General features: G+C 40.3%; 1 protein-coding gene across 1 annotated transcript in view; it reads right to left on the bottom strand.

The window, feature by feature from the left end:
* Positions 1-14439, bottom strand: part of FAM185A (family with sequence similarity 185 member A) — a 28809-nt gene extending 14370 nt beyond the window's left edge. Inside the window, exons 1-4 of the mRNA XM_054399793.1 lie at positions 14046-14439; positions 8009-8118; positions 5998-6090; positions 2080-2218 (exon numbers count right to left, since the gene is read on the bottom strand). Coding sequence (XP_054255768.1) covers positions 2080-2218; positions 5998-6090; positions 8009-8118; positions 14046-14439 — 736 coding nt within the window. The remainder of the gene's footprint in view (positions 1-2079; positions 2219-5997; positions 6091-8008; positions 8119-14045) is intronic.
* Between the last annotated feature and the right edge of the window lie 11467 nt (positions 14440-25906).

Here is a 25906-nt window from a genome sequence, read left to right as displayed (position 1 = left end):
ACAATTATCGCAACTCAGCCCAAGACTTTGGCACAGCTGCCAAGAGGGGTTTCCTTTTTCCCCCCTCTCTGCCCTGCTGTGGGGAAGTTTCACCATAACACTATTGTCTATGGAGAAAGCACCACATTCCCCAGGCTCAGAGCTCTTGCCTGTTTCTTTTTCAAGTGCCAACTCAAAAGCTTCATGGTGCCTGACATCTCTAACGTCTGTTACAGAAATGGTAAAAATGACTCAACATTAATTTCTTCAAAATAATGCATTACTCATTTGCCACAGAAGTGTGAAGAATGCCTGGGCACTGACAGTGTTGGAATTGTACAGCCCAAGATATCAGCTACAAAATGGGTCTCAGGCAGATTTGTAAAGCTTGCATTGCCCTAACTTCAAAGTTCTCAGTGCAAAAGCCATGAAGTCCAGCCCAGTTTTGTGCTCAGCTGTGCTGATTTTATGCTAACTATATCAACACATTGTTTGCTATAGGGAATAGTGGCCTCAATTGCCCCAGACACAATCTGCCCAAGTTTTTACAAGCAATATTAATGAAAAAAAAGGAGTCATCTCATGAGCAAAGACTAGGATTGAAAGTGTCCCATTTCTTTCTAACATGAAATGATAACAGGAGTTTATCTTTGCCATTAATATGTTTGTATGTGTATCTATGTGTAAGCAATATAACTTAAGATTTTAAAAATACTTCCTCTCACTATTAAAACATGATTGAGGAGCATGACGTTTTGCAAAAAAATAATTTTTCTGAACAGACTAGAAGGATCAAGCAAATGCTGTCATGCACTTGTTTTCCAAGGAAACAGCTAACATAACATTAGGTATTCCAGACCCATTTAGGACAGATGTCATGAAAATAAACCTGAAGTAATACAAGAAATTTCTGCATCATTTGTATGGAGATCTATTTGTTTTTCACATTGTTCATCAGCTAAATGACAATAGGGCATTACTAAGGAAGTAAGTCACTAACTACAGCAGTTAGCATTCCATTTTTGTACCAAGATAATACAAATAATCTTTTGGATGTGTGCTGAGGCAAGAAGATGCTCACAAACTGACCACTCCACAGCAGCATTATTTTGGCTTGAAGTTAGGAAAAAAAAACAAAACAAAACCAAAAAAACCCACCAAAGCAAAACACCTCAGACAAAAGTACCAATCTACATGTCAGAAAAACACAATAACAGGAAGAAGGGAAATAAAGCTTATTTCTACCAGACTTTACTTAACAAGCTGAAAAACTATTCTTAAACTTATCATAGCTGGACAAAGGAAGAAACAAGAAGTCCTTAAGGAAGAAACAAAAGTCATTTCTCAAGCAAGAAGACAACACAAAATTTCTACAGAATTACAGCAAATTGTTTATACAGCATACAGCTGACAACCTGGAACTCTGACCTGGGTAATATTCACCCTTTGTACATCCTCCAGTTTGTTTTACTTAAATCACCACAAACATTACAGCACAGTCTGAACCGAGTGGGAATTTTATCCAACTGAAAAACCGCCACAGATTCCAACCTCCCTTGCTGTTTATATAAAAGACATTCAAGTTAGTTTTAGTTCTAGGTGAAGGACATTAAAGGGTGGATGGCTTAGAGACTCTTTTTCCCCAAAAAGAACAGAAACTGTCCCCACTGTTAGTGTAGAGAGCCAGCACACACATTATTACTGCTAAAAAAGTCTAAATATGTCTGAGTTCTGCCACAGCTCTTATTAGACACTGCAAGAATTACTTCTCCTGTGGAAAGAGAGGGAAAGAAGCCTTCTTACTATTTTGGTATATAATTTTCATTGCTGAAATGTAAAATATATTGACATACTTAATATGCATGATGTTTCCTTCCTATAATGTGTGCTTTCTGCCATTTCACAAGCGTGCTTACAAGACTACTTAAAAAAATAAATAATGTGCTATATGGTATGTTAATTCCCATCAACTCAGTCTCTAACAAATGTAGAACTGTTCTGTTCATATACTGTGCCTGTTGGCTACTGTAAACACAACATTCAAAGCAGCTAGATTTGTGGCACTCTTTCCCCAACTACATGACACTATTTCCTTCTTACCGTGAATGCTTCCCAGTAGAATATCACCAGCTTCTGAAGACAGAGATGATGATTCTGCATAGAGGTACTTAGTTTTCAGCAGCCCATATTCAGTAGATATGTTGATAGATGTCCCCTGCAGCTTCTCTATATTCACACTCTAAGAGAAATAAACTTAAATAAACATAACGGAAAACCTGTCATCACAGTTGGAAAAGGCAGAAGTAACAGTATTAAGAGGCAAAATACATAGAAAGCAGTTGTTAGTGCAGAACAAACAGAATCAAGTTCTTAGTTAAAAGCTATAAAACAAACAAACCACAACAATAACAAAAAATCATCTTTTCATCCGAGAGCTCTGACCAAGTTAATAATTCTTTACAACATTTCTATGAATTACTGCATCCATCACACAAGTGAAGGACCCAAATGTCACAAATGGATGAAAAAAACCCCCTTGATTTCTTTTCAAAACCCAGAACGCTTCATTGTGAAGGTAAGAAACCCCAAACAATGAGCTTGAAAAATGAAGCCTTCATTTTCATAACCATTCTGACTCTGAGAGCATCAGTAAGCAGTTTTCTGGTACCACATGCTATCATACCCATTGCTTCTGTTACACATAGCTCTTTATTCAGACTTTCAGCTGGCTCACTTCATGGACACAGCTCTGAGGAAAGTCTGCAAAAAGGCCACAGCTGCCCTTTCTCAGTTAAATTGTACCTGTTTCCTTGGTTAGTAAGGCCTCTGTTCTTGGATGTAAACCTCAAACTAAACAAAGTCTTCCAAAATGAGGGACAAAATCTCCACTTCTACTTCTCAATAGCAATGGAGACAAAGGGTAAGTTGGAAAAGTTGCACTATAGATAGCTTTGGGGAATAAAAGATGATAAAAGAGATTATGTACAAGGAACCTGTTATATGACCTAACCCACGCCTATCTGAACAAAACATAGCATGTTTATTGCAACTACCATGTGAATTAAATCCTATTCTTCCTCAGTTAACCTTGATTTATGATGGAATCCGGCAATAGTTCTTACTTAATCCTCACTCAATTTTTATTATGGAGACCAAGCAAATTGCACAAAATCCTTATCAGTTACATCAAATGATATGTGGTCTTCTAGATTAAACTGGGCCTCATCAATTTACTTTTAAATCTACTTTGCCTATTTCAGCCTTGTTATGTTGCAGGGAAAAAAGTTAAAACACCTGAAAAAAAAAAAAAAGAAGAAGCTGTTGGCCCTTCCAGTGCATATTAGATGAAACATAAGGTAGGGGTCAAATAAGGGGTAGTGTTGCACAAACTCTATGCTGTCTTGCTGAGAGGCTGGCTTAGTATGGACTACATGACAACCACATTCTACTGTGACCTTACCAACATAGTAAGCTTTACACCATCTTTACACTTTGAGTCCTAAGATTACGGAATGGACTTACGACTTCAGACATGATGCTACAACACAAAGTAGCCCTCCAAGAGTGTTAAACTACTTGCAAAGAACCTTTCCAGTTAAATCAGGGCCACAATAGAAATAGAGAATACTTAAGGCAGAGGGGAAATAAGACAATAATAAGACATCTGCAGTTTGAGTGCAAACTGGCTGCCTTGTGTTATTCCTGAACAGGGAAAGGAAAGCCCAAAAAGCTACATCTGTTGCTATGGGATGCAAGTTTTGACTCTAGTATTTCTCTTATTTGAAATATTATGAAGTGCTTTATTATAAACAAGCTCACACAGCAACTCTGCTCATTTATCTGTCTAAACTACCTACACAGCAATAAAAGGAGTTGTCTCAACACATGACAAAAAGAAGTACTGAGTCAGCTAGTTAGTAGAAAGAATAAACACAAACCGAACAGTGAAACGAACATTTGTTTCAGAGTAACCCAAATTGAGGTGGGGGGGGAGCTGGGGTGAGAGAGGTCAGACTACTCAAGTATAAGACTGAAAAAAAATACTCTAGATAGGCAAAGAATGGAAGAAAACAAACAGGATTGCTTTTTACTGAGCCTAAATCTGTTTTCAATTTCAAATTCTTTAACTTTTATGATTTTTTTGGCAGAATGTAGATGTTTGGCTCTGTTAATAAGTGTTATATAGATAAGTCCCTGTGGCACAGATTAGCTAATGACTCCACAGTCAAACAAATTTGATTGTCCATTGAACCACCAGGTTTTCTGGAAAAATTCCTTCCCTTGGGAGTTGTAGTTACTGACTACATGCCCAAGTTCCATTAGTTTCTTGCCCTTTAAAGAAAAACTGTCAGTCTATCTTTATAAATCAGATAGAGAAGTTTTTGTACCTAAACACATTTTCAAGACGAAAACCAGCACCTTGCTATGACAAACAACTCCTTCCCCACATATTCTACTTCTTGGTTTTCCTTTTGGTGCTATCCTTGCTAAAATATTTACTAATGTCTTCTCCATTTTCCCCCCTTTTCAATCTTTTGTTTCTCAAGTGCTTAGCGTATTTAACCACATCCTTTTGCTACCCACCTCCAGGAGGGGGCTGGAAATGCTTAACTGAACCATAATTACATAATAATGACTACAACTGATGGAAGAAACGTCTCATAGAAACACACAGAGGAGACGCATAATAATCACTTAGCCTCAAAAGTGGCCACTTGAGAAAAGAAATCTCACACTGTCCATCCTAACTACACAGTCAAGTTTGTTAACAAGTTTAATAATGAAGCCAAAATATTGTTCCATAGCTGTAAATTCTTGTCAAAATTACTTGCTTCACTCAAGTTATTAGAGCTTACAACTCCAAGAGGGACTTCCAGCAATATTACAGACTATTACAAATATTTATGACCACAAAGAAGAAATTCAGCCTAATCTGCATGTTTTGTTTTGTTTCAGAAGGACAATGTGTTTGAAAAAAAAGATTTTTAAACCACATTTAAAGACTCAAACTAAAACAATCTTAGTTCATGCAAATGAGAAATGTATTTTTTGTGTAGATATATCTAATAGTTTTTCTACCATCCATTTGCTTTTATCAACACCAGTCAGATGCTACTGGAAATTAGCTGCATAGACTGCACTGAATTTCAGGGTACCTATTGATTCTGACACAATCCTGCATACATCCAAACTACTTCCAGGCTTCATCTATCAATACTTCAGAACAAAGGCATCCTAAATCAACTATATGCATCAACATTATAATACCTAAGCTTTCAAGTTGAGCCTAAAACCCAGCCTGAGTATGAGAACTGTAGTACCATGTAAGGGAGCTTAGCTCTACATTATTTTAAGTAAAGGATAAGTATTGAGTACTTCAGACAAGAAACAAAGCCAGATTAGAGCAGTAGGAGCTTTGTTTCCTGCTGCCATCTGCTGAAAGAAGCAAGCTAGTTCTCTACAAAACTCTTCTGCATCTCATGACAAGATTACATGTGATTATATTTCCTCAGCTCCTAAGAAATACAAATCCTTCCACTTTTCCTCTCTTTCAGCCATGTACAGCATGTACAAATATCAAGACACTACTCATGAGACACTAAAACAAGCTCACGGGCCTGCTGCAGAATCCAGGTGCCTAGACATCAGCCAAGCAAAAAGTTTTAGAGCATTGTGAGAGTCTTTTGAACTGTACAGCTGGTGAACTGTATCAGCTAGCACAGCCACTCTGCTGATGGAATAATCACATTAGTAAACAGGCTCCACAAAAGAGTAGTAACAAATCTAAATCAAGCATAAAGTGAGATAGTGTAATTATCTCACTTTATGCTTTAGATTAGTAAGTTAACAGAGAAGTAAGTAGTAACAGAGTAGAAGTAGACAAGTAAGTTAACAGAGAAATCACAGTAAGCTAATGAAGGTCACTAAACATTCCTCAGAATATTGTTCAAATCTTAGCCATTTCGCAACACACAAACTGAATAAGCCAGTGAAGAGGAAGTTTTACTCCTTACTTACACCCTTCTCTGTTGCACAGATATCTGCATTTCCATAAAGTGTTCCAAGGCCAATTACTTTGCCACCATCTGTTCTTATATCAATTTTATGGCTCTGGAAAAAAAAAGTTTAAAAAGCCTTTGCTTGGGATATTCACAATTCAAAAACAAGTTACATTGTTCTTCTAAGCTGTACCACAACCACCACCTTGAATCACAAGCTTCACTTTACTATGAAGGTTTTTTCTCTAGTGATTGCCAAATGTGCTGTTTATTTTCAGTAGAGTCAAAATCGAAACAAGTCACCAGGAACACAAGGAAAAGAATGATACTGAGGAACCTTTATTTTTATCTGAAGTCATTGATCAATGATCCTTCACTTTCTACTGCAAAGAAAGGGGGTCCTGCTTTCCTACTCAGTGAGGTTTGTGAACATCGTGACAGTGAACAGCTCTTTACTCCATCCAGGGGAGGGCAGCCTCACTTCAATTTGTTCCTTTCCAAGGGAAGAACCAGCCCCTGTGCTGCTCACAGAATCTGGACTATCAGATTTGCAGTACATTGGCCAAATCCAAAAGGTTAACAATTCTGCTTTACTGCTAACACAGAGTATAATTCCAGAACCTAGATTAGAAAAACAGCTACTGTTGCCCTACTAAAGGGAAGGATCAACTTTTATACTGAGTTTTCTTGACATTTTTGTGAATTGAGCAAGGCTCAGTGTTGACAGAGGAAAAATAACACCAAGCTCCTCTGAACTCTAATGAGGCCATGAAGACATTGGTCTCAGAGCCCCCAAACTGGTGATTTTTCAGCCTTTTTTCCAGTGCATTTGACAGCATTGTCATTGATACTTGAAGCCTCAAGGAAGACAGAACTGACTTCTATACTTTTGTAACTAAACATTTGTTTCTCAGATTGCATAAAAGATGCCCACAAAATTAGCTAGTTACCTTTCCTCAAAATCCTCTTTTCCCATGACATCAGAAAAAAAATCTTGACACAGTAATGGTGTGCTGTGATGACTATCACTAACGCTGGCCAAAACTATGTGAGGTTTTGTATTATGTGGTTTCTCACATACTGCTTTTTTTCTGTGTTATCAGACAACAGAGTCCTTTTAAACCAAAGCTTTAGCTGTAGTACACAGTACTGTAAGGTTGTGGTCAATTACACAGAATCTGGAAGATAGGAGGTGTCTGTATTCACTCAGTATGGAATAAACCTAGCTCTAGTTCACAGTAGATTTCCCTTTAAGTCTAGTTTCCCATATGTCTACTATCAAATAATCTCTTAACATGGTAATGAAAAACATGGAAATATTTTTCATATTTCAAAATTACTTAAACTTAAGAATTGCCTAATTTGAAAAGCCTTCCTTCTATATTTATACCAAACCCTGCAGATGCAATCTCAGTTACTCAAATGAAATTCATTTCCAACAGCACTTGAGCCATATAGATTTTTGAGTATTTCCATAAAAGCCTATGTCAGCAAACTTAAAGTCTTAAGACTGAAATAACAAGGTTGTTATCATGATATATATACAATATTTATCAGATGTATTTCAGTTGGTATTTTGGACATATAATGTGTAACTTCTGATTGAAAATTAACATAAAGAATTTGCCCATAGCACTGATACATCAGAATTATTAAACAACAACAAAATCAAAGGGAAAAAAACAAAACAGCAGCACATACTGGAAAGCCCCAAGCAATCTCAGTGCTTTTTGAGGGTCAGGGAAGGCAGGTGTCAGGGTTACTACCACCACTGTTTCTGCTGACTCTGGCAATCAAAAGTACTTGGACTTCTGACTCCATGTTATTTAGTGCTATTGACTCTGTTGTAATTGTATGCAATAATTAAAAAAACAACAACAAAAAATATCTGAGGTGCACACATAGTAGCACTTCCAAATATCAGAGTACTTCTCATCTCCAGGAATGCAATGTAAATTTTCATTCTATATTGTATCACCCAATCCTTTTTTTCAAAACACACTGATGGACTGGGGGCAGGTTCTTTGTACCTTTATTGACTGCAAGACACTAGTCCCCTTCTCTGTTTCTATTTTGCAGTTACCACATTCTATTTTCTGTATCTTCACGCAGCCATTCCCTGATGTTTTGATATCCAAATCTAGAATTAAAAGAATTTTATTAGTAACAGAATTAGGAAAATCAGATCTATTTAACATAGTACTTTATCATTTTATATAGTAACAACATATGGTGTATGTGGGAGGGGAAAGGAGCTGCTTTGTTACTTAAAGACCCTTCTTGCAATGTTTGGGCCATTTGACTTGCATTGGAGTCACTATGGACAGGTGTCACTGAAAATTTTGTAAGCCTCTGTCCTGCATTAAGAGAGAACACTGAGAGACAGCTGAGTGACTGGAACCTCTGGCACGGAATCTGCAGGGTGTGGTCCTTTAGTGAAAGCTGGTTTGGGGGTTGGTGGGGTTTTTTTTGTTTTTTTTTGGGGGGGGGAGGGGGAAAGGTGGTGCGGGTGTTATTTTGGTTTGGTTTTTTTAACCTACTCCCAAACTCCACCTCCATCTCATAGCTACTTTAATCATCAATTATCTTAGCAATTCTGCTGAGACATTTGGGTAGCCTGACATGGGTTTTGGGATAGGAAGATTAGCAGGCTGTTTGGGTAACAAGATTCAGCAGCACAAATACATAGGTCTTGTTTAGACCTATTCTCCTTCAATTAGCAAGCAGCGTAACACAAAAAACAGGTACAGAAGAGTCTGCATGTGTCATTCTTCCCTAGGCCTTCTGGAAGGCCTGACTTACCTCCCTGGCATGAACAGGTCTATTTGCCTCTGGCTTGAATCACCTCACCTTACTACTGTTTGTAGGATCCCACAAAGTCCCTACATCTTGTAGATAATTCTCTTATCAAGGGAGAAATTTATGGGTTTGTAATGCTTCACACGGGAGCAGAAGCAGCATTTTTCTGCCATTTAAGTTCAATCCTGAGTTTAAAGGGAAGAAGTTTGAGAATGTGCAATCTGAGGATTCTGACTGGATTAATAATAATTTATATTAATAACCACCATAACCGCTGGCAAAAGGTAAAGGCAAGAGAGGAAAAGAGGCATCTGCTCCTCAAAAAAAAAAAAAACAGAAGGAAGAAAAAGGAAATCTGAACAGGAGTCAGAAATGTGTGCTGCAGGACAGAGCTGGACAGTTCAAAGAAAGAAAATAAGATTATCTGGGAAAGAAACCTCCATTTAAGCACTTGTGAAAGTCTTTCTTTTGTCTCCATTATCTGCTGAGGTGACCTGAAGGATGGGAAGAATTAGACAAGAAGAATGAGTGTGCATAACACACATAGGCTGAAGATCAATACTGTTCCACTGGTGCTCATGCTGGAACCAGGACAGTAGCTTGCAGATGAGAACAGACTGAATACCTCAATTAACAACAAAAGGAAATGTTGTCACTGACAAACCAGGAGAATCCAAGAGGCACAGACAAAACATGTTGCTGCAAGAGTGCTAGCCACAGTAAGCTGAGAGGTTAAATTTAGTGAAGGATGCAGACACTGTTCACAGCTAACAATTCTCTAAGAAAGGGAGCTAGAAGAGGTGGATTGGATAAGCAGGTTTCCCAACAAGTTGTTTTATTTGCAAATATTTTCTTAGTCTCTTCACAGAAGATTTCCAAAAAAGACATGCTGCGACTGAGAATTCTAAGTCAAATAAGTTTCTTAAATTTAAGTAAATACTAAGAAAGGCTTTGAGGTCTGTAAAAGTGCAAAACTTGGGGAACTGGATTGGTGACTAGGATCAGAGGGTGGAGGGCAAAGCACCACAAAGTTTTATGTTGGTAAAGCCCAGCCATTTCACCAGACTAAAAATATGAGTGGTAGCTGAAATATTTCAATCTGCTCAATGCTGATCTGAAGATTCTGAAGGTGGTAAAGAAGGCAGATGAAACTTCTCCATAAAGTGTTGCTTCTTGGGGAACAGTTGGGTTGTGTAAACACAGCTCCCAAAGAGACACAAACAGAGGCACTCTCCAAACATCTAAGCTCAAAACTATATGTACCTGCACAGCACAGACCTGGAGAGGCCAGAAAGAAAACTGTCATTTCTGAAATACAAGCTTTCTTGCTCATAACTGCTCAATTCACCTACTGGAAAACTGCATGGTCCTTGGAAGGGCCTATGCCAAAGATTTCAGCTTTTTTTTTTTTTTTTTTGCTTTCAAGGAAGTGAGAGAGCCAAAATCTAGTTTGCCTGTGCACATCTTTGACTCCTATCAGCTTGATGGCCTCCCTCAAAAGGCATGAGGAAAAGGCTTAAGAGCCTAAGTTTAGCTGTGATACCAACTTAATATGGCTTTTATAAGGTTAATGAAAACTTCTGATCCTGCAGAGCATATCATGAGAGGTAGAGCAGCAGTGTAATCCTAGATGTACTGAAGACGGGAGCTAAAATAAAACACAGAACATATGGGGATTCCCAAGCACGCTATTAAGAAACACCAGGGATTTCTGGAAACATCCATTGTGCCTTGATCCTTTGCGCCTTGATCCTTTGCAGAGTTCCAGATCACTGCTAGCATTGATACAGGCAAAAAACAGTGAATAGCGAATGGAATTCCTGTGCATTGCTAACAGGCCTCCTGAAGCAGACATGAGTGACTCCACAAAGAGGCAGCCTAGGAGCTGGACATTCTTGCTAACAAAATTTCAACAGGCTGTGGCAGTTTAGGCTGGGTGCCCCCTGCCACTGCTGCATGAGATACACCTCTGGTGTCCTGGGTGCCCACCCACAGGGGTGGACACAGGAAACGGCGTATTTCTACCCAGAAATCCTGTGCCCTATAAGGCCATCTGCAGAGTCATTCTCTTTCTCTTTCTTCCCTCTCTGCTCCCCTGGGAGATGTCCTCTCTTATCGGGTAATGCCGGGGGAGTATCCTCAAGGCCTCTTAGGCCTGTCTAGGCCTAATGCCAGGAGGAGAATGGAGGGGGGGGGCAGTCTCAGACCTGGCCAGCCTGAGACTTGCCTAGCAGCGGGAGGGGGAAGAAAGAGCCCTGGGGGGTTTGGGTTTACCCTCAGGTGGGAAGAAGGGAAGGATTGGGAAGCCTTTGGGAATTCTGTGAGGGGTTCTGTATGCTTTGGGATACTCTTTGCCATTATGCTTTGTAGTTTGTAGTTGTCTGTAGCTTCACCAGGAGGAAAAAGATACAATCTGTTTCAGCATCAGAGCTCCAAAAATAGCTAGTCTGATTCCTCCTTAGTAAAACCAAGGGCCGAAGCCAACTTTATCTACACATATCTCAAATAATATATGAAGATCTGAGGTGTAAAGGACTTGTGGCCATTATTGAGACCTTTAGGAAGGCTTTCCACATTGAATTCTTTATGAAGGCTGAGATTCTCTAGATCTTATAACAATTAATTCTACCTCCCAAGAGTAACCTAGTTTGGAGTAACACATAATAATCACTTGGAGATCCTGGAGAAACTGAAATATTAAATTACTAACAGCTATAGTAATCAGACACACCTGTTAGTAGAGAAATGAAGGGTAATAAAGGGAATGCTGGGTTTCAGTCTGATTGCCTGCAATTCTGGGACGGGTTCTGTGAGTGCAGTAAAGACAAGGTAATCTTTGCGCTTGTCAAGCAAGATAAACATTTAAAAAAAGAAAGTAGTAAGAATGTAACTGACTATTCTTAGGGAAGAGTCAAAACTACAAAAGTCTCTTGGAGAAGACAATTCTGCTACAGTTCAGTGAAAGAGTCAAGGAATACATAGCTTAATAGCTGATCCATTTAAAAGAAAGAACTTGGATTTTCAGGTATCTTTGACAACATCCTTAGTCCTATGTGGTCTTTTGCTTCACCTTCAACACCACATGAATTTGGAAATCAGCACAAATACCAAGGGTGAAAATTTCATCAATGACACAGAATTATTCAGACTGGTCAGAATCACAAATTACAGAAAGATCTTGGAATACCACAGATTTGAATGACAAATATCAGGGAGTTGGAGCACCTCTGCTACAAAGACAGGCTGAGGAAGCTGGGGTTGTTCAGCCTGGAGAAGAGGAGTCTCTGGGGAGATGTAATAGCAGCCTTCCAGTACCTTAAGGGGACCATGAAAGGCTAGAGAGAGAATGCAGTGACAGGACAAGGGGCAATGGCTTCAAACTAGAGAAGAGCAGATTTAGATTGGATGTTAGGAACAAGTTCTTTACTATGAGGGTGATGGAACAGTGGAACAGGTTGCCCCAGGAGGCGATTGAGGCCCCTTTCTAGAGAGATTCAAGGTGAGGCTCACTGAGGCTCTGGGCAGCCTGGTCTAGTTGAGGATGTCCCTGCTGATGGGGTTTGGACTACATGACCTTTTGAGGTCCCTTCTCACCTGGACCATTCTGTCATTAAAATTAGCAGGAAATTTAATGGATGGTATGCCTTGCGGTACTCTCTGCCAAGAGGCATGGAGCTTGCTAGGAAGCTCTCACCCTGAAACAATCCACGTGTTTAAGTGGACACTCAGAAGAAAGACACACTGAAGGGCTGGGGAAATCAATCTCAAGTGAAAACAGTTTATGGCTAAGAGAACACTCAGAAGAAATATTCTTTATGATCACCCTGTTCTTACTCTTCCCTGAGCATCTGTTTATGATTACTGCTAGAGACAGCACAGTGGGTTAGCTGGACTTACAGGACAAATCAGCACAGCCATTCTAACATAAAGTATGCTGAGGGCAGAAAAGCAGGGGGAAGACTCCAATTTTATTTAGAGAATGTTTGTCTCTACATGAGTTGTCAGGAAACAAGAGACAGTAACTTTTGGCAAACACACTTAAACACCCCTTCAATTACAACAGCATTCCAAAAAAGTAAACTACAGCAAAGAGTAATAAACACAGCAGGATTCAAGATGTAGGGGGGAATGTAAAAGATAAAAGGTGCAGAGTATGTTTGCTTAAGGGTTTGGAGAAGATATAACGAAGAGAACATAACTGCATGCTCTATAAAAGTCATAGATGAGATGCATGAAGCTGAAGTAGAATGAAATTATTCACTGTTTCCCACATACAGCTACAGTAGAGCATCAAATCAAACAAGGCAGGAACATTCAAGAACCACCTGAAGTAAAGGGCTGGGCTTTTTCTAAACCAAAAAGGTTTTCCAGTCATGGTGAAAGTTATTCTGCACTGTATAGGTAATGGCACAAATCCACAAAAAAACCCAACAATGACTAGACACAAATTTCTCCAGGTCAAGTAATCTCTAAACCTCAGGTCAATGAAGGGAATTATCCTAGCAAGTTTGCCCTTTCACTTCCTCAAAATTAGAGCTACTGATGGCACTTCAGTTCAATACAGACGTTTATTGGTTTCAGTCACTACAGCCACTCTCCGAAGTTCTTTGTAGGTTCCATACCGGTAACCTTGCACAGATTTTTTTGCCTTCTGCCCAAACGCATAATGCAAGACTTGTACAAGACAAGTACGTAATCTGTATTTTTACCTTCCAGAAGTTTTTTACCAACCAAAACAATCCTATGATCTCAGTAGATGGCCACTACGATTATGAACGGAGATGGTAGGTCCAACAACCCTACTGGGAACAACCCTTGAACTGCAGTCGCACACAATACATGCTGTGAACTGTTGTCTCCCACCTGAGCTGCAGTTACGTCTTCTCTGGAATATCTGCTGTCAGAGCAAAGATAAAAGTGTGCATTGCAACTTCAACTTCAGAGCTCAAGTCCACACAACTACTGCTGACAAAACGGTCAACAAATTGCGTACACTTAAGAAAAAACGAGCCGTTTTGCAACTCCTGAATTAAGAGGGCGCACGATGCCGCTTCCGAATATCTGTTGGCACCAGCGGCTCCAGCCGAAGCAGCAGCAGTGCCGCAGTCCCCGGTGAGCCCCACCTGCGCCTGCGATCCCGTCTCTCCCCGGGCTTCACGTGCCAGCGCTCCGAAGTAGAGGTCGAGCAGCCGGGCAGACTGTCAGCTGGGCGTGCCGCCCGCTCCACCGACGAAGGCACAGGAGAACACCCGCCCCTGTTTCACCCACCGAACTTCACAGGCGTCCTGACGTCCACGGCAGTCTTGCTGTCCACGCCGTCCGCAACGATCGCTACCTGCTCCAGTGCCTCGTCGTACTCCACCCGGACGCGGTCCAGCTGCCGGCCGCGGGGCGGGGGACTGCCGCCGGCGCCAGTGACGGCTACCAGCACGCGGTCTGCGCCCGTGTAGCGCTGCGGGTCCAGCGGGCGGATGCTCACTTGGCACGGCAGCCGTACCTGCAGCCGCCCCCGCGGGCTGACCGTAAACGCCCACTCCTGAAGAGGTTTACGTTCACCGGCCTCAGCGGAGCCGCCGCAGGCGCGGCGGAGAACGGGCGGCCCCCACCACCCACCCGCCGCCCTCACAGCCAGAGGCCCCCAGCAAAGGGGCAGCGCCCTCATGTCACCCGACGGGGCGGCCGGCTGGCAGAAAGCCCCCAAAGAGAGGCGGAACGGGGCAGGGAGCCGCTCCTACGCGCGACGAACAGCCGTTAGCCCCGCCCCGCCAGGTCACGCGGCGCGTTTGCGCGAGGGCAGAGACACGGGGGCGGCGGTAAAGAGGCGGCAGCCGCTGGCCCGCGCCCCGGCAACGACGGGCGCCATCCGCACCCTTCACCGAAAAGGCTTCCGGGAGTTGTAGTTAGGCGGCAGGCACTACAACCGCCAGAAACGGACGACCCGGGCTTATCAGTGAAGGAGGAAGGGAGAGCATCTCCGTAGCCTGCTTCTATTGGGCAGCAGGGCTGGAAGCTGAAGCCAATCAGAAGCAAGAGATAAGGCGCAGGTGGGACAAAAGAGTCGATCGCGTCGCCATAGGAACGCAGGACGCCGTTCGGCAAGATGGGGTCGGTTGCAGCCTCACAGGTAGGCCCCTGCGGCGGGCCGGGTGCCGGGGTTTGCGCGTCTTGGGGGGACGGCAGCGGAGAGTGGGCGAGCCGAAGCCGCAGCTCCAATCCAGAAGTGGGAAGCAAGCCCTAGGCTCCCTCAGGCTCAGCTGGCCTACCCTCCCGGTAGCCCAGGGTAGTGCCATCTCGTGCGTGAGAAAACGGTGTGCCTCAGGGTGTGAGGGCCAAACACTACTTTCTAATGAAAGAGCCGCGCTGGCTGAATTTCAGCCTGCTCAGCCTCCCTTCTGCAGCACCCTCGGCGGCCACAGGGTTTAACACCTGCAAGGAAGAGGGAAAGAAAAGGAGAGGAATAGGATGGGGTCAGCAGCAGGGCTTTGTGTGGCAGTCTGGGCTCTGTTATGCATAAGCCTGCGCTCGTGTTGAAATGTCCTCGATCAGGAGATAAAGAAGCAGTTTGGCAGATGGGCTAGAAAAAACGTTTCTTTTTTTTTTCCCCCTAAAGTTGTATTGCAGAGCTTCAAAATTGCTTTCTGCCAAGACAACTTGATTAACGTGTTATTTATTATCACTTTTTAAGTAGTTAGAATACAGCTTAGCAGTTCTAAAGCCAGCCAAATAAATATTTTCTCAAGTTCTGTACAAATATGTCATGAGACGCTTGTACTTACAGGGTTTACAAGCAAGAGGGAACTACTTAATTGAGTTTAAAGGACTTTCATGGACTTAATAGCCCACATTATCAGTGTATAATAATTTTTTAAAATTATAAATGACACAAAAATGACACAAAATCAGGGGACGCATTTTTGCCATAGATGTAGTTTACTGACAACGAGAGTGAAACATGCATAGAAAGGTGAATTGTCTCAGCTACGTTGCAACAGAAGAAATAATAGCATCCAGGGGTAGTACTTTATTGATTTACTGGTTTTTGTTGTTCGTGCGTTATTTTTTGCTTTTCAAGAAACAATTGTGGAAGCCACACAATCAATTGATTTCTTATAATTTTATTAGCTTAATTTCTGTTACTATCAGTGGGATTGATTATGAATCTGAAATGCGGGCTGAGTGTCCAAGAGGAAAGATGATGGCCCTAGCTTTTTGGTTCATCCACAATTTTCATTGCAGAAAGTTTAATAAAGATTAATATTCATCAGTAAAACCCTTCAAGTTAAATTATTTCATTGGCTTACATTTTTCAGTCTCAAAAGTCGTTAGATAAAACACCAAAGGGACTAGCATGCCATATGATAGTTTACTATAGAAGGGCAAAAAGACAAAAATAAATATATTGGGAGATGACGGGATAGAAGTTACCTTTTTTAAGTCCTCAGAAATAGTTGATTTGGGAAAAAATATTACAAAATTCTCACTCTTGAAACCAAATGCCGAATTTACGAGTCAGATAATTTGTCAGGAGAAAGTTTCCAACATGTAAGAAATATAGTGCAGTGTGCTGCAGTTCCGCTAGATGATGGCCAATTCAGCAAGTAACTGTTAACTGACTGAAATGAATCCTCAGGCTGTGGTTAGGTAGGGTTTACTGCTGCTGCCTGAAGTCAGTGCTGCTGTTCCCCATCATCATCTCCTACCTCTTCTTAAACGTTAGTGCTGGTTTCCCACTGCCCCATTTTCCTCCAGTATCTTGGTGTTCCTTTGCTGCTTGTGTAGGCAGAGGTGTATCATGTTGAGCTCTGTGTTATGCTACGCATCATCTTCAGTATTGTCAAGTTCTTCATAATTGAGAACTTTGTTGAAGAATCCATACAAAGATGCATAAGACATGTATATATTTTGCCGATTTGTCTTAGTTTGTTTTGTGTTCTTTGGTTGTTCTGTCTTTTTGGTTTGGTTTTGTTTTTTCATTAGATACAATCTGAGCATACTTACATGTTTAAAAATATTGAAGAAAAAAGGTAAAAAGTAATTGCTAATAAGTTCTTCTTTATCCATCCTCACATTTGCAACATACTTATGTTATCTGTATTTTGGCTATAATATTGATTTAATTTTATTTTCATGCTTGACTGAATTCTAGCTGATCCCATATCAGCTGGTATGGCACGTGGTAGAGTTCAACAGTAAAATTATATTATAAAGTGTTATAAAACAAATATTAATAGAGGTGCTTTTATGCTAAGGTAAGTGAGAGAGAAGTTTTAAGGAAAGAGGAATTGAATAAAGAGAACATAAAGGAAAGGCTGTAGAAGGAATAGGTTTTCCTAACTTTTCTAATTGGAATTAATCACAGAATAAGATCAGGCAGCTTCAGGTACCTGTGGGCTATAAACCTAGTCTGCCTGGTCAGGATTAAGTTCACCCATTTTCTATAATTGTAATGGAGAAATATTGTCACTTCTCTGTTCAGGAAAATAGGCATGCCCTGCAGGAGTCTTCTTGCTGGTGTTAGGCTCATACTGAGGGTCCTACACCTGCAGGTGTAAATTAACATCACATGGTTAACTGCTTATCAACATTCCTCCATATCACAAGGCTTAAGAATTTTGTAGTTAGGATAGTTTTTCCAAGTTTATTTAAAATGTTGATGTTTTTCTATGATGAAATATTTGTATTGCATTATATTAGCTCCTTTCTTTGTATTTTGTAATTTGTATTTTTTCAGTGATGTGTTGCTGAACTGCCACTTTAGTTCTCAAGGCATGTTTATGTTTCAGTGAGTAGGCAAAGCATGTTTTGTTTGTTTTCCCTTCAGTATTTTAGTGTGTGTGTAGTGATGGTAACCATTTCTTCTCAGGGGTGGCAGAGGGAGACAGTCTCCAAAGCATACAATGGTTTGGATTGCAGGGATTTTTGGTTTGTCACGCTGCCAAAAATTTTCTGAGGAAATTAAGTTGCTCATGGAAACCACATGAAAAGAGAGGTGGCAAGTCTTACCATTCCAATTCCCCCTATCTTAGCCATATCTAATTAGATCTCCAGCAGCTACTCTGTGTCTGGCTCAGGGTGATTCCATCCCAAATAGCAGAGACTTGAAAACAAGGAGAAACAGTGGAACTTAACGAGAAATTGTTTAGCAGTTTGGGTATATGGTGTACTCTCATTTCCTCAAAGTACCTGCCTATGAGGTTGTAGAGTCTAAGCAAATTCTGAATGACATGCATACTATCGTGCCCTGTTTTACATGATGTAATACTAATGATGATTTAATGTTCGCATAGCTTCGTTGTTTAAAGACAAACCCCTTCATACTGAAGCCCAGGTTCTGGCCAGTTATACACTGTGAGCTTTAACTTTAGGGAAGAAATACTGGGAAAGAAATTTTAGGGGATGCTCATAACATTGATTAAAATTACTTGGGCTTCCTTAGCTGATTTTTGCCTGAGAGTTATAAAGCTGGTCCTCTTGCAAATAAGCGTAGAGGAAGGAGGAAGGTGTCTATTCCTGCAAGAGGTGGAAGTAATACATAACATGCACAGATGCAGCTGGTTGTGGAAGGAGATCTGTGTTTCTGCCCTGAGCTCATCTTAATGCATATTTTTACACCTGTTTGTTTAAACTTGGCTAAACCTTAGACTTGTGTTCTGTTAAAATGATTCTGTGTGAGCTGGAGCATTTATGTCTACACCAGCTTAACTAATCCATCTTAAATGACACAGGTCAGATTTGTGTACCAAGAAAGAAGGAATAAGGGAATATATTAAGAAATTAATAATTTCCATCAGGAAGGAAAGTGGCACATATGTCAATGTTTACTGTGCCATCTATAAATCCAGTTATGAACCCTCATGGGACACCGGTAATCAGCTACTTCATGAGGACTTCCTCTGCAGTTAAGTCAGGCTGTGTACACAAATAACGGCTCACTGTTTTGATTGACTTCGCAGACTGGCCTGATGTTAGTAGATTGATATTATAAATTTCCTTGAATGTGCATTCATAAAAATGTTTTACTAAAATAATTTTTAAAACATTATTTTAACATGTGCTTTTCAAGATGCAACAGGTTTGCCTCCAGCATTAGCACTGTAAATAGTGTTATTCTCATGATAAATTCATATGTTTAATTCTGTGATAAGGCAAAGAAAAATAGCCTGCTTTATGATTGCTTTTTTCCCCTGTTGTGCTTTTTAAAATTTAAGCACATTCAGGCTGGGTTTGAAGCATAAGACTGGGTAATTTTTATCAAAATCTTCCTGATGCTTCTGAACATAAATCTGGTTTTAATTTTACTTTAAATTCAAGGGATAAAGTTCAAAGGGTTTAATTAGTATATGTGAATGAATAGATCACCTGAAGTGTAGTTCCCTCAATAGAGTCTTTTATACATTTGGTGTCTTCTTAATCAGTCCGTTGGTGCATCTTCATGCATGGAGCTGCATCTCTTCATATTCAGAATGAGAATTCACTACTTTTTGTAACTATCATTCTGCATAGAGTCAGTGCAGCTAAGTGTCACCTACCTGAATTCTGCACTGTCTTGGCTATCAACAGTGCGGTTTGCCAGAGAGGTTCTGAAGTACAGACCTGGCATTCATCTTGGCAATCCCAGTTCAGACTTTTATTCTTATTGCTGTCCTGATGCACAAGTCTGGAGAAGAGAAGGCTCCAAGGAAGCCATATGGTGGCCTTCCAGTATCTGAAGGGGGCCTACAAGAAAGCTGGTGAGGGACCTTTTAGGGTGTCAGGTAATGATAGGAGTAGGGGGAATGGAACAAAAATAGAAATGGGTAGATTCAGATTGGATGTTAGGAAGAAATTCTTCCCCATGAGGGTGGTGAGACACTGGAACAGGCTGCCCCGGGAGGTGATAGAAGCTCCATCCCTGAAGGTTTTTAAGGCTAGACTGGATGTGGCTCTGAGCAACGTGATACAGTGTGAAGTGTTCCTGCCCATGGCAGGGGGGTTGGAACTAGATAATCCTTGAGGTCCCTTGCAACCCTAACATTCTATGGTTGTCAGCTTGATTTGACCTGGGTTCCAAAACAGACTTACAGTTCTGTTTCTCTGTGGTTTTGTGTGTTGGATCAAGGCAGTGAGATCATGTATCAGTGTGAGCTGAAATCCCCCCACACCGACAATAACCAGGCTAGCTCGGTCTGGAAAGCAAATGAGAGCTGTATTTACAAGCAAATCTACAATCTATGATGAAATGCAATGAATATGTACAAATATACACAATTCACAAGAGTTACACATATATACAATCAACAGAAAAGCACAACCAAGCTCCCTTTGCTTCCCCCCAAAGGCGACCTTTCCCAAGGGGCCTCTCTCCCAGGGGCCTCCTCCCCGCAGGCCCCCTTGGCAGACAGCAGAGTTAGTTAAAAGCAGCGAGGCTGTTAACTCAGCTCGCCAAAGTCAGTGTGTTAGCTTCAGCCAGAAGAGAAGAAGCAGCAGCAGCCAGACAGCCCAGCAAGGAAGCGAATTCCCCACTCCGACTGCCCTGGCTTTGTTTTGAGTAGTGGTTCTAAAACATTTCTATCTCTCCAATGGAAGTGTTTAGAACGGTCATTATTTTGCTTTCTTACACCCAATAGTGACTTATTTACACTCTTTTGCTTTCTCTGCTTGAACTTTGAGAAGAAAAATTAAAAAGACAGTTTCAAACCATCACAGATCATTTGCAGTTCTACAGTTTGAAATCATCCATGTTTGTTGAACTATTCTGTAAATTTAGAAATCATGCCAACCTTGATTTCTATTTGAATTAGATTGTTTATTTCCCAGATACTGCAAAAAATAAAAAATTTCAATTTTGCTTTTGAACTTTATTTGGTACGAGCTGAGTTTTAAATTTAATCACGTAGTAGGTAATTGAAAAATGTTGAAATTATTCTAACGTCCCATAATCTTATGTATCTTTTGTTACAGTCTCCCCTTCCCTCTTTCAATATTTATCACACTAGCTAAGGCTGCCTCATTGTTTTCCTGTCTCAGCTGTATCTAGTTGTGCCTTAACATAGTATTCGAAACTTTTCAGATTCAGAAGATCATTTTTATTCTCTCCCTGCCTAGCAAGTTGGAATCTTGGTGACTTGTAGTGCAAGGAAGTGTATTTTTTGACTGGCATCAACTGTACATTTCACATACAAGTATGAACAAAAATGCTTACACCCATGAGGCACTTAGGGTTTGGCCTTGCTCTGCTTGGAGTTTCTGCCACTGTGCTTTTTCCTTTGTATGGATTCCTCAAGTAGGTTTAGTGGAACAAACAAAGCAGCAGCCCACAACATGCATATTCTGAAATATTCAGTAGTTCTTTATAGATGAAAAATTGCTCTGTTTCTAAATGTGTGTATATGTTTGTGTACAGTGTTTCAGCATATTTCTTGGCTTCCAGGATGTTTATGGTTGTTTCACAATGTGTTGACTTCTCCAGGAGGGATCATGACATTGTTTTTTTCTTTAATAAACAAATACAGCTGCTAAAATCTCTGTAAAAGTCAAAATGTTCCAGAACTAATTCCAAACAGGACTAAAGAAGGTCATAAACTTGCCAACTTAAATTTCCCTGCCTTTATGGACAAGTGGCTTTTCCAAAGACGGATACACATAACACAACATTTTTATATCTGTTTTCACTTCACAATTAGAAAAAGAAGAATTATGTTTTTATTAACTTGCAGCTTTCTGACTGTCAAATGCAAATCTTTTGTGGTTGTTCCATTGGAGAAATCTTGTATGTACTATTGAAATATTCTCAAAATTGTTTCTCGATTTTATTGCAGTTTTAATTTTGACTGCCCTTGATTTCTAAAAAGCTCCCTTTTAAAAGGAAGGGTCTTCCATATGTTGAGAATGACTGAATTTTTACCCATTTTGGTCTCTTCTACCTGGTATCAATATAATGAGAGGAAATGACCTCAAGTTGCACCAGGGGAGGTTTAGGTTGGATATTAGGAAAAATTTCTTTGCTGCAGGAGTGGTCAGGCACTGGAACAGCCTGCCCAAGGAGGTGGTGGAGTCACCATCCCTGGAGGTGTTAAAAAATATGCATGGGCATGGCACTTAGGTACATGGTTTAATGGGCATGGTGGTGTTGGTTTGGTGGTTGGACTTTATCTTAGAGAGCTTTTTCAACCCAAGCTATTCTATGATTCTATGACTCTGTTTTAGCAGAGGTCACACCTACTAAAAATGTAACCTGATACATAACTGAAATATTAGTGCTGCATACGAGCTCTGACATGGGAAGATCTCAGAATAATTTTTTTCCAGTGTTTTTCTGCCTCCTCAGATTTTATATAATTTTTTCTCCTTTGTATTGTTTCAGGGTTTATTTGCTTTGTTTGTTTTTGTTTGTTTTTCTTTTTTTTTTTTTTTTTTTTAATCATGGCCATGCAATGACTTAGAGCCGTGAATAACTTCAGTGATACTACTCACACAAGTTAGATCAGTTCTTTCTCTTCAAGATCTATGTTCCTTTTATATGTAATCACCTTCTGCAAGGTCAAGGGACACCATGAAGATTAAGCTTAAGTTGGATGGAGAGAGGGGAAACACATTCTTGGATAAGGTTTTATGTAAATTTTATCAGTTACATCTATGGGAGTCCCATCCACTTGGGCATTTGCTTTATAAGGATCTGCCTGAAGACAATGGCTGGACTCCTCAGTTTATCAGGTTGTCAAAATTTGTTGAAAGCTTTTAACAACACAATTTAGTTTGGAAATTAGCCCTGCTTTGAGCAGAAGATTAAACTAGATGGCCCCAGAGGCCTTTTGTAGTTTAAACCTGTTATTTATTGTCTCTTGTTTAAGATGTACTGTTTGTGTGTTGTCTGATGTTTATGTGATAGCAACTCCAACTATTAGAGGAATTAAAAACTACTTTCTAATGGAGTGATAGGAAGCCTCTTACAAGTCTCTGACAGGGTTGGAACTGCAGACATGCCTAGTTTGCTCATGTTGTGACTTTTGTTGTTGGCACATAGGTCTCACGTGTCCATGTTGTATTCTTTACACTGCACATTTGTCTTGCAGAGTCATATATATCCCTGGATCTAATTAACCGTATTTTGGTATTTTTATTACTTCCTAGAACTTCAAACAATGAGTCAGGCAAGTGGAGAAAGTTCCAGTTCCAGTGACACAGAATTGGAAATTGAGGAGCAACCTGTCTGTGCTCTAGCTCCAACAGTTTATAGCCAAGATGAGGCATCCACCGATGTAACAGCAAGTCCTGCGTTCCAGTATTTAGATGAGGTACGACATAACCCAGCCTTTCCTGCCCACAGCAATGCATGTTTTGTCCAAATCAATTAATCTGAAATGTCTCTTTTGTTCTTAGCCTATGGTTACAACCTTCAGTTTCTATCTGTAGCATCCCTATTTCTTCTCTGATGATTTTTTGATTCGAAAGAACATTTGTGAAACAGAAACATGCATGGGGCATGCTCTTGGTGGGATGGTGTGTTTTATAAACATGATATTTTTTTCAGTGATCATGGTCTACGAGGAATCGGAATAGAAAGGTCTTGGTTTTGTAGTATTCTAGCTATAGAGGTAATTGCATCATGTTTTTAATGACTTGACAACTGCAGGAAAAATCCAAGGTAAGTGGCTCACTGACAGCTGATGCTGATAGAAGAAACTTTTTGGAACTTGGTTTCTTTTGCAGATTTTCTGTTAAGCATACGTTCTAAAATATTTCTGGTATTCTAGAAGTAAGATGGAATCCTTAAAAATGTAATGCCAGGAAAGACATGAAGAGATCATCTAATCCACAATTTGCACTGAAGTAGATTCTCTGAAGATATTTGTCTAAATTATTCTTTAAAGTTTTAATTTATGGAGATAGCTCTTTGGGTATCCTTTTCCAGCACTTCATCCAGCATTGCTAGAGTTTTTTAAAAAGAAGTTTTTCCTAAATACAACTGTAAATTTTCCTTTGGAGTGAATGCAACTTTCTTCTTGCCTTTCCCACAGTGACATTGGAGAGCAGTCCATTTTTACCCTCTTTATAATAAAAATGTGCATCTCTTTTATATCCTTCACATTTCTCTCAAAGTTCTTACGTTAAATTTCTGTGTTTTGGGCTCTTTCCAGTTTGGATCTGTCAGATTGGTTTGCTAGCCCAGCAAACTCTCTGCCTTAGACGTTAGGTCAGTAGAAAGGAAGGGCTGAGAATTTGTAGAGAAGAGGAAAATAGGACTGTCTCTTTCCTGTCCTGCTACTAGGTCATACTGAAAATAGCATGAAGCTGCACAGTCTTTCTCTATAGTCTCATGTGAATTCAAGTGAAGCATATGGGAGGGAAAAAGATTTTCACTTGCAGTCCAGTGCCAGTATATGCGGAGCCCACAGCTTCCAGTGTTGCTGTAGCACAAAACCCCTCAAAACTCTTAAAAGAGGTTGATGTCCCAATTTGCAGAAATCGTCCTGTCTACTGAAAGTATGGAAACTGCACCACGGAGAGTACTTTATTTTCCAGCTACTGCCATACTTTCTCTTTGCATTTTCAGTTGTGGTAGAATTTTTGGTATGTCAACAGGAAGCATATGCCTAGTAAAAGATCTCTCCCTTCTCCAAATAAGATAAAACTAAATGGGATAACATTTAGTCATCTGAGGTGCAGGAAAGAGGAGAAAACTATATAAAGGTTGGCTACATCTTTCAAATAGAAATACTAAGTATTTGTATTCCATACATTTCTTCAATAGCATTCCAGCTACCTAACATTGTCACTCTAGACAGACTTTTCCAATTTCTTTTGCTAACAAACTGGTTTTGATTCTCTCCTAACTTAGGTTAAATGGTAGGTATAGGCTACTTTCCTTTCTAAAAAGGTAAAGTCAATACTGCTTTAAATGAAAATCTTCCTAGAAAAGTTAGTTTGGGAGACTAAGAAAGAAATTTTGTTTTTTTTAATATGACCGCCGATTTGGTTTCTGTTCACCTAAGCATACTGTAGTGTGCTGTGTGGACCTGCTCTAGGTGGTCCTGGTCTGACAGGACATTGGACTGCATGATCTTTTGAGGTCCCTTCCGAGATCCCTGTAAGATTCTGTGATTCTGTGTGCTTTCTATTTCTACCCTTACACAGCATGATCATCAGTATATTTTTGCATGGTAACCATGGCAGTGAATAATTTGTTTCAGTACTCTCCAAACATGTATGTGTTCAATTAATGTAAAAATCATAACACAGCTGTTGAACATAAACAACATTTTTGCCTTAAACTGACCCTGGCACACTCCACATTTCACACTTCAAAGGCTCCTGGCACAATATAAAAGCTATGTAAGTGTGTTGACACAGAGAGCAAAGACAGATGTTGTTCCCACCTCCATCGATAGGAATCTGACTGATAATTAAATAAACCTATTTTTAGCTGTATTGGTATGGTCTCTTGGAGAGTCAGGGATGATAATGTGGGATTATAGACCTGATAAAAGCTGGCATCTCTGGGGTTTTTGCAGCAGCTCTCAGCAAGCACGCTGTAGTTTCCATGGTGAATATTAAACAGACTGATCATTGTGATAGGTGAGTGGATTGTTCCAGTTTGTGGTAACTCCTATAAGAAGCTGTGGAGGAGTGGGGTGAATTTACAGATGCCTTTAGACAGCAGGAATGGGAACAGAGACAGCATAATGTGCATTTTGTATTGAGAGGTTCTTTTTACCACTTGCAGGTGACATTTTGAGTAAACACAAAGCCAGGAGTGTGTTGGATGAGTTCAGATTATCAAAAAGCAGGTGATATTTCTGTTCGTTTCTCAAACTGTGTTTCTTCTAAGCTGTTCTAAAGTCAAAGGTGGATCTTTTAACACATCTCCCGGAATCTGCAAGACTAACAGAAAAGTAGTCTTTAACTGCAGCATCTTCTTGTCTTTTGGCCTTTTCTCAACAATTTCTGAGGCTTGTGAGACTCAGCAAGATAAGCATTTTGCTGTCTTATGTTCCGAAGCTAGCTCTGTCATCCCCTTTCCTCACCCCAAATATGTATTTGAGATCTGATACTCCAAGCAAGGGTGGTGATGTACTAAAATCATGAGTCTACCAGACCTTGGCTTATGATGTTTGACACAACTGTGGGATAAGGAAGGCAGAGCTATGTTA

Source organism: Indicator indicator, chromosome 3 (assembly GCF_027791375.1).
Source record: "Indicator indicator isolate 239-I01 chromosome 3, UM_Iind_1.1, whole genome shotgun sequence".
Taxonomy (NCBI): Eukaryota; Metazoa; Chordata; class Aves; order Piciformes; family Indicatoridae; genus Indicator; species Indicator indicator.
The sequence above is the reverse complement of the archived record's forward strand: the minus strand, read 5'-3'. Positions and strand labels throughout refer to the sequence as shown.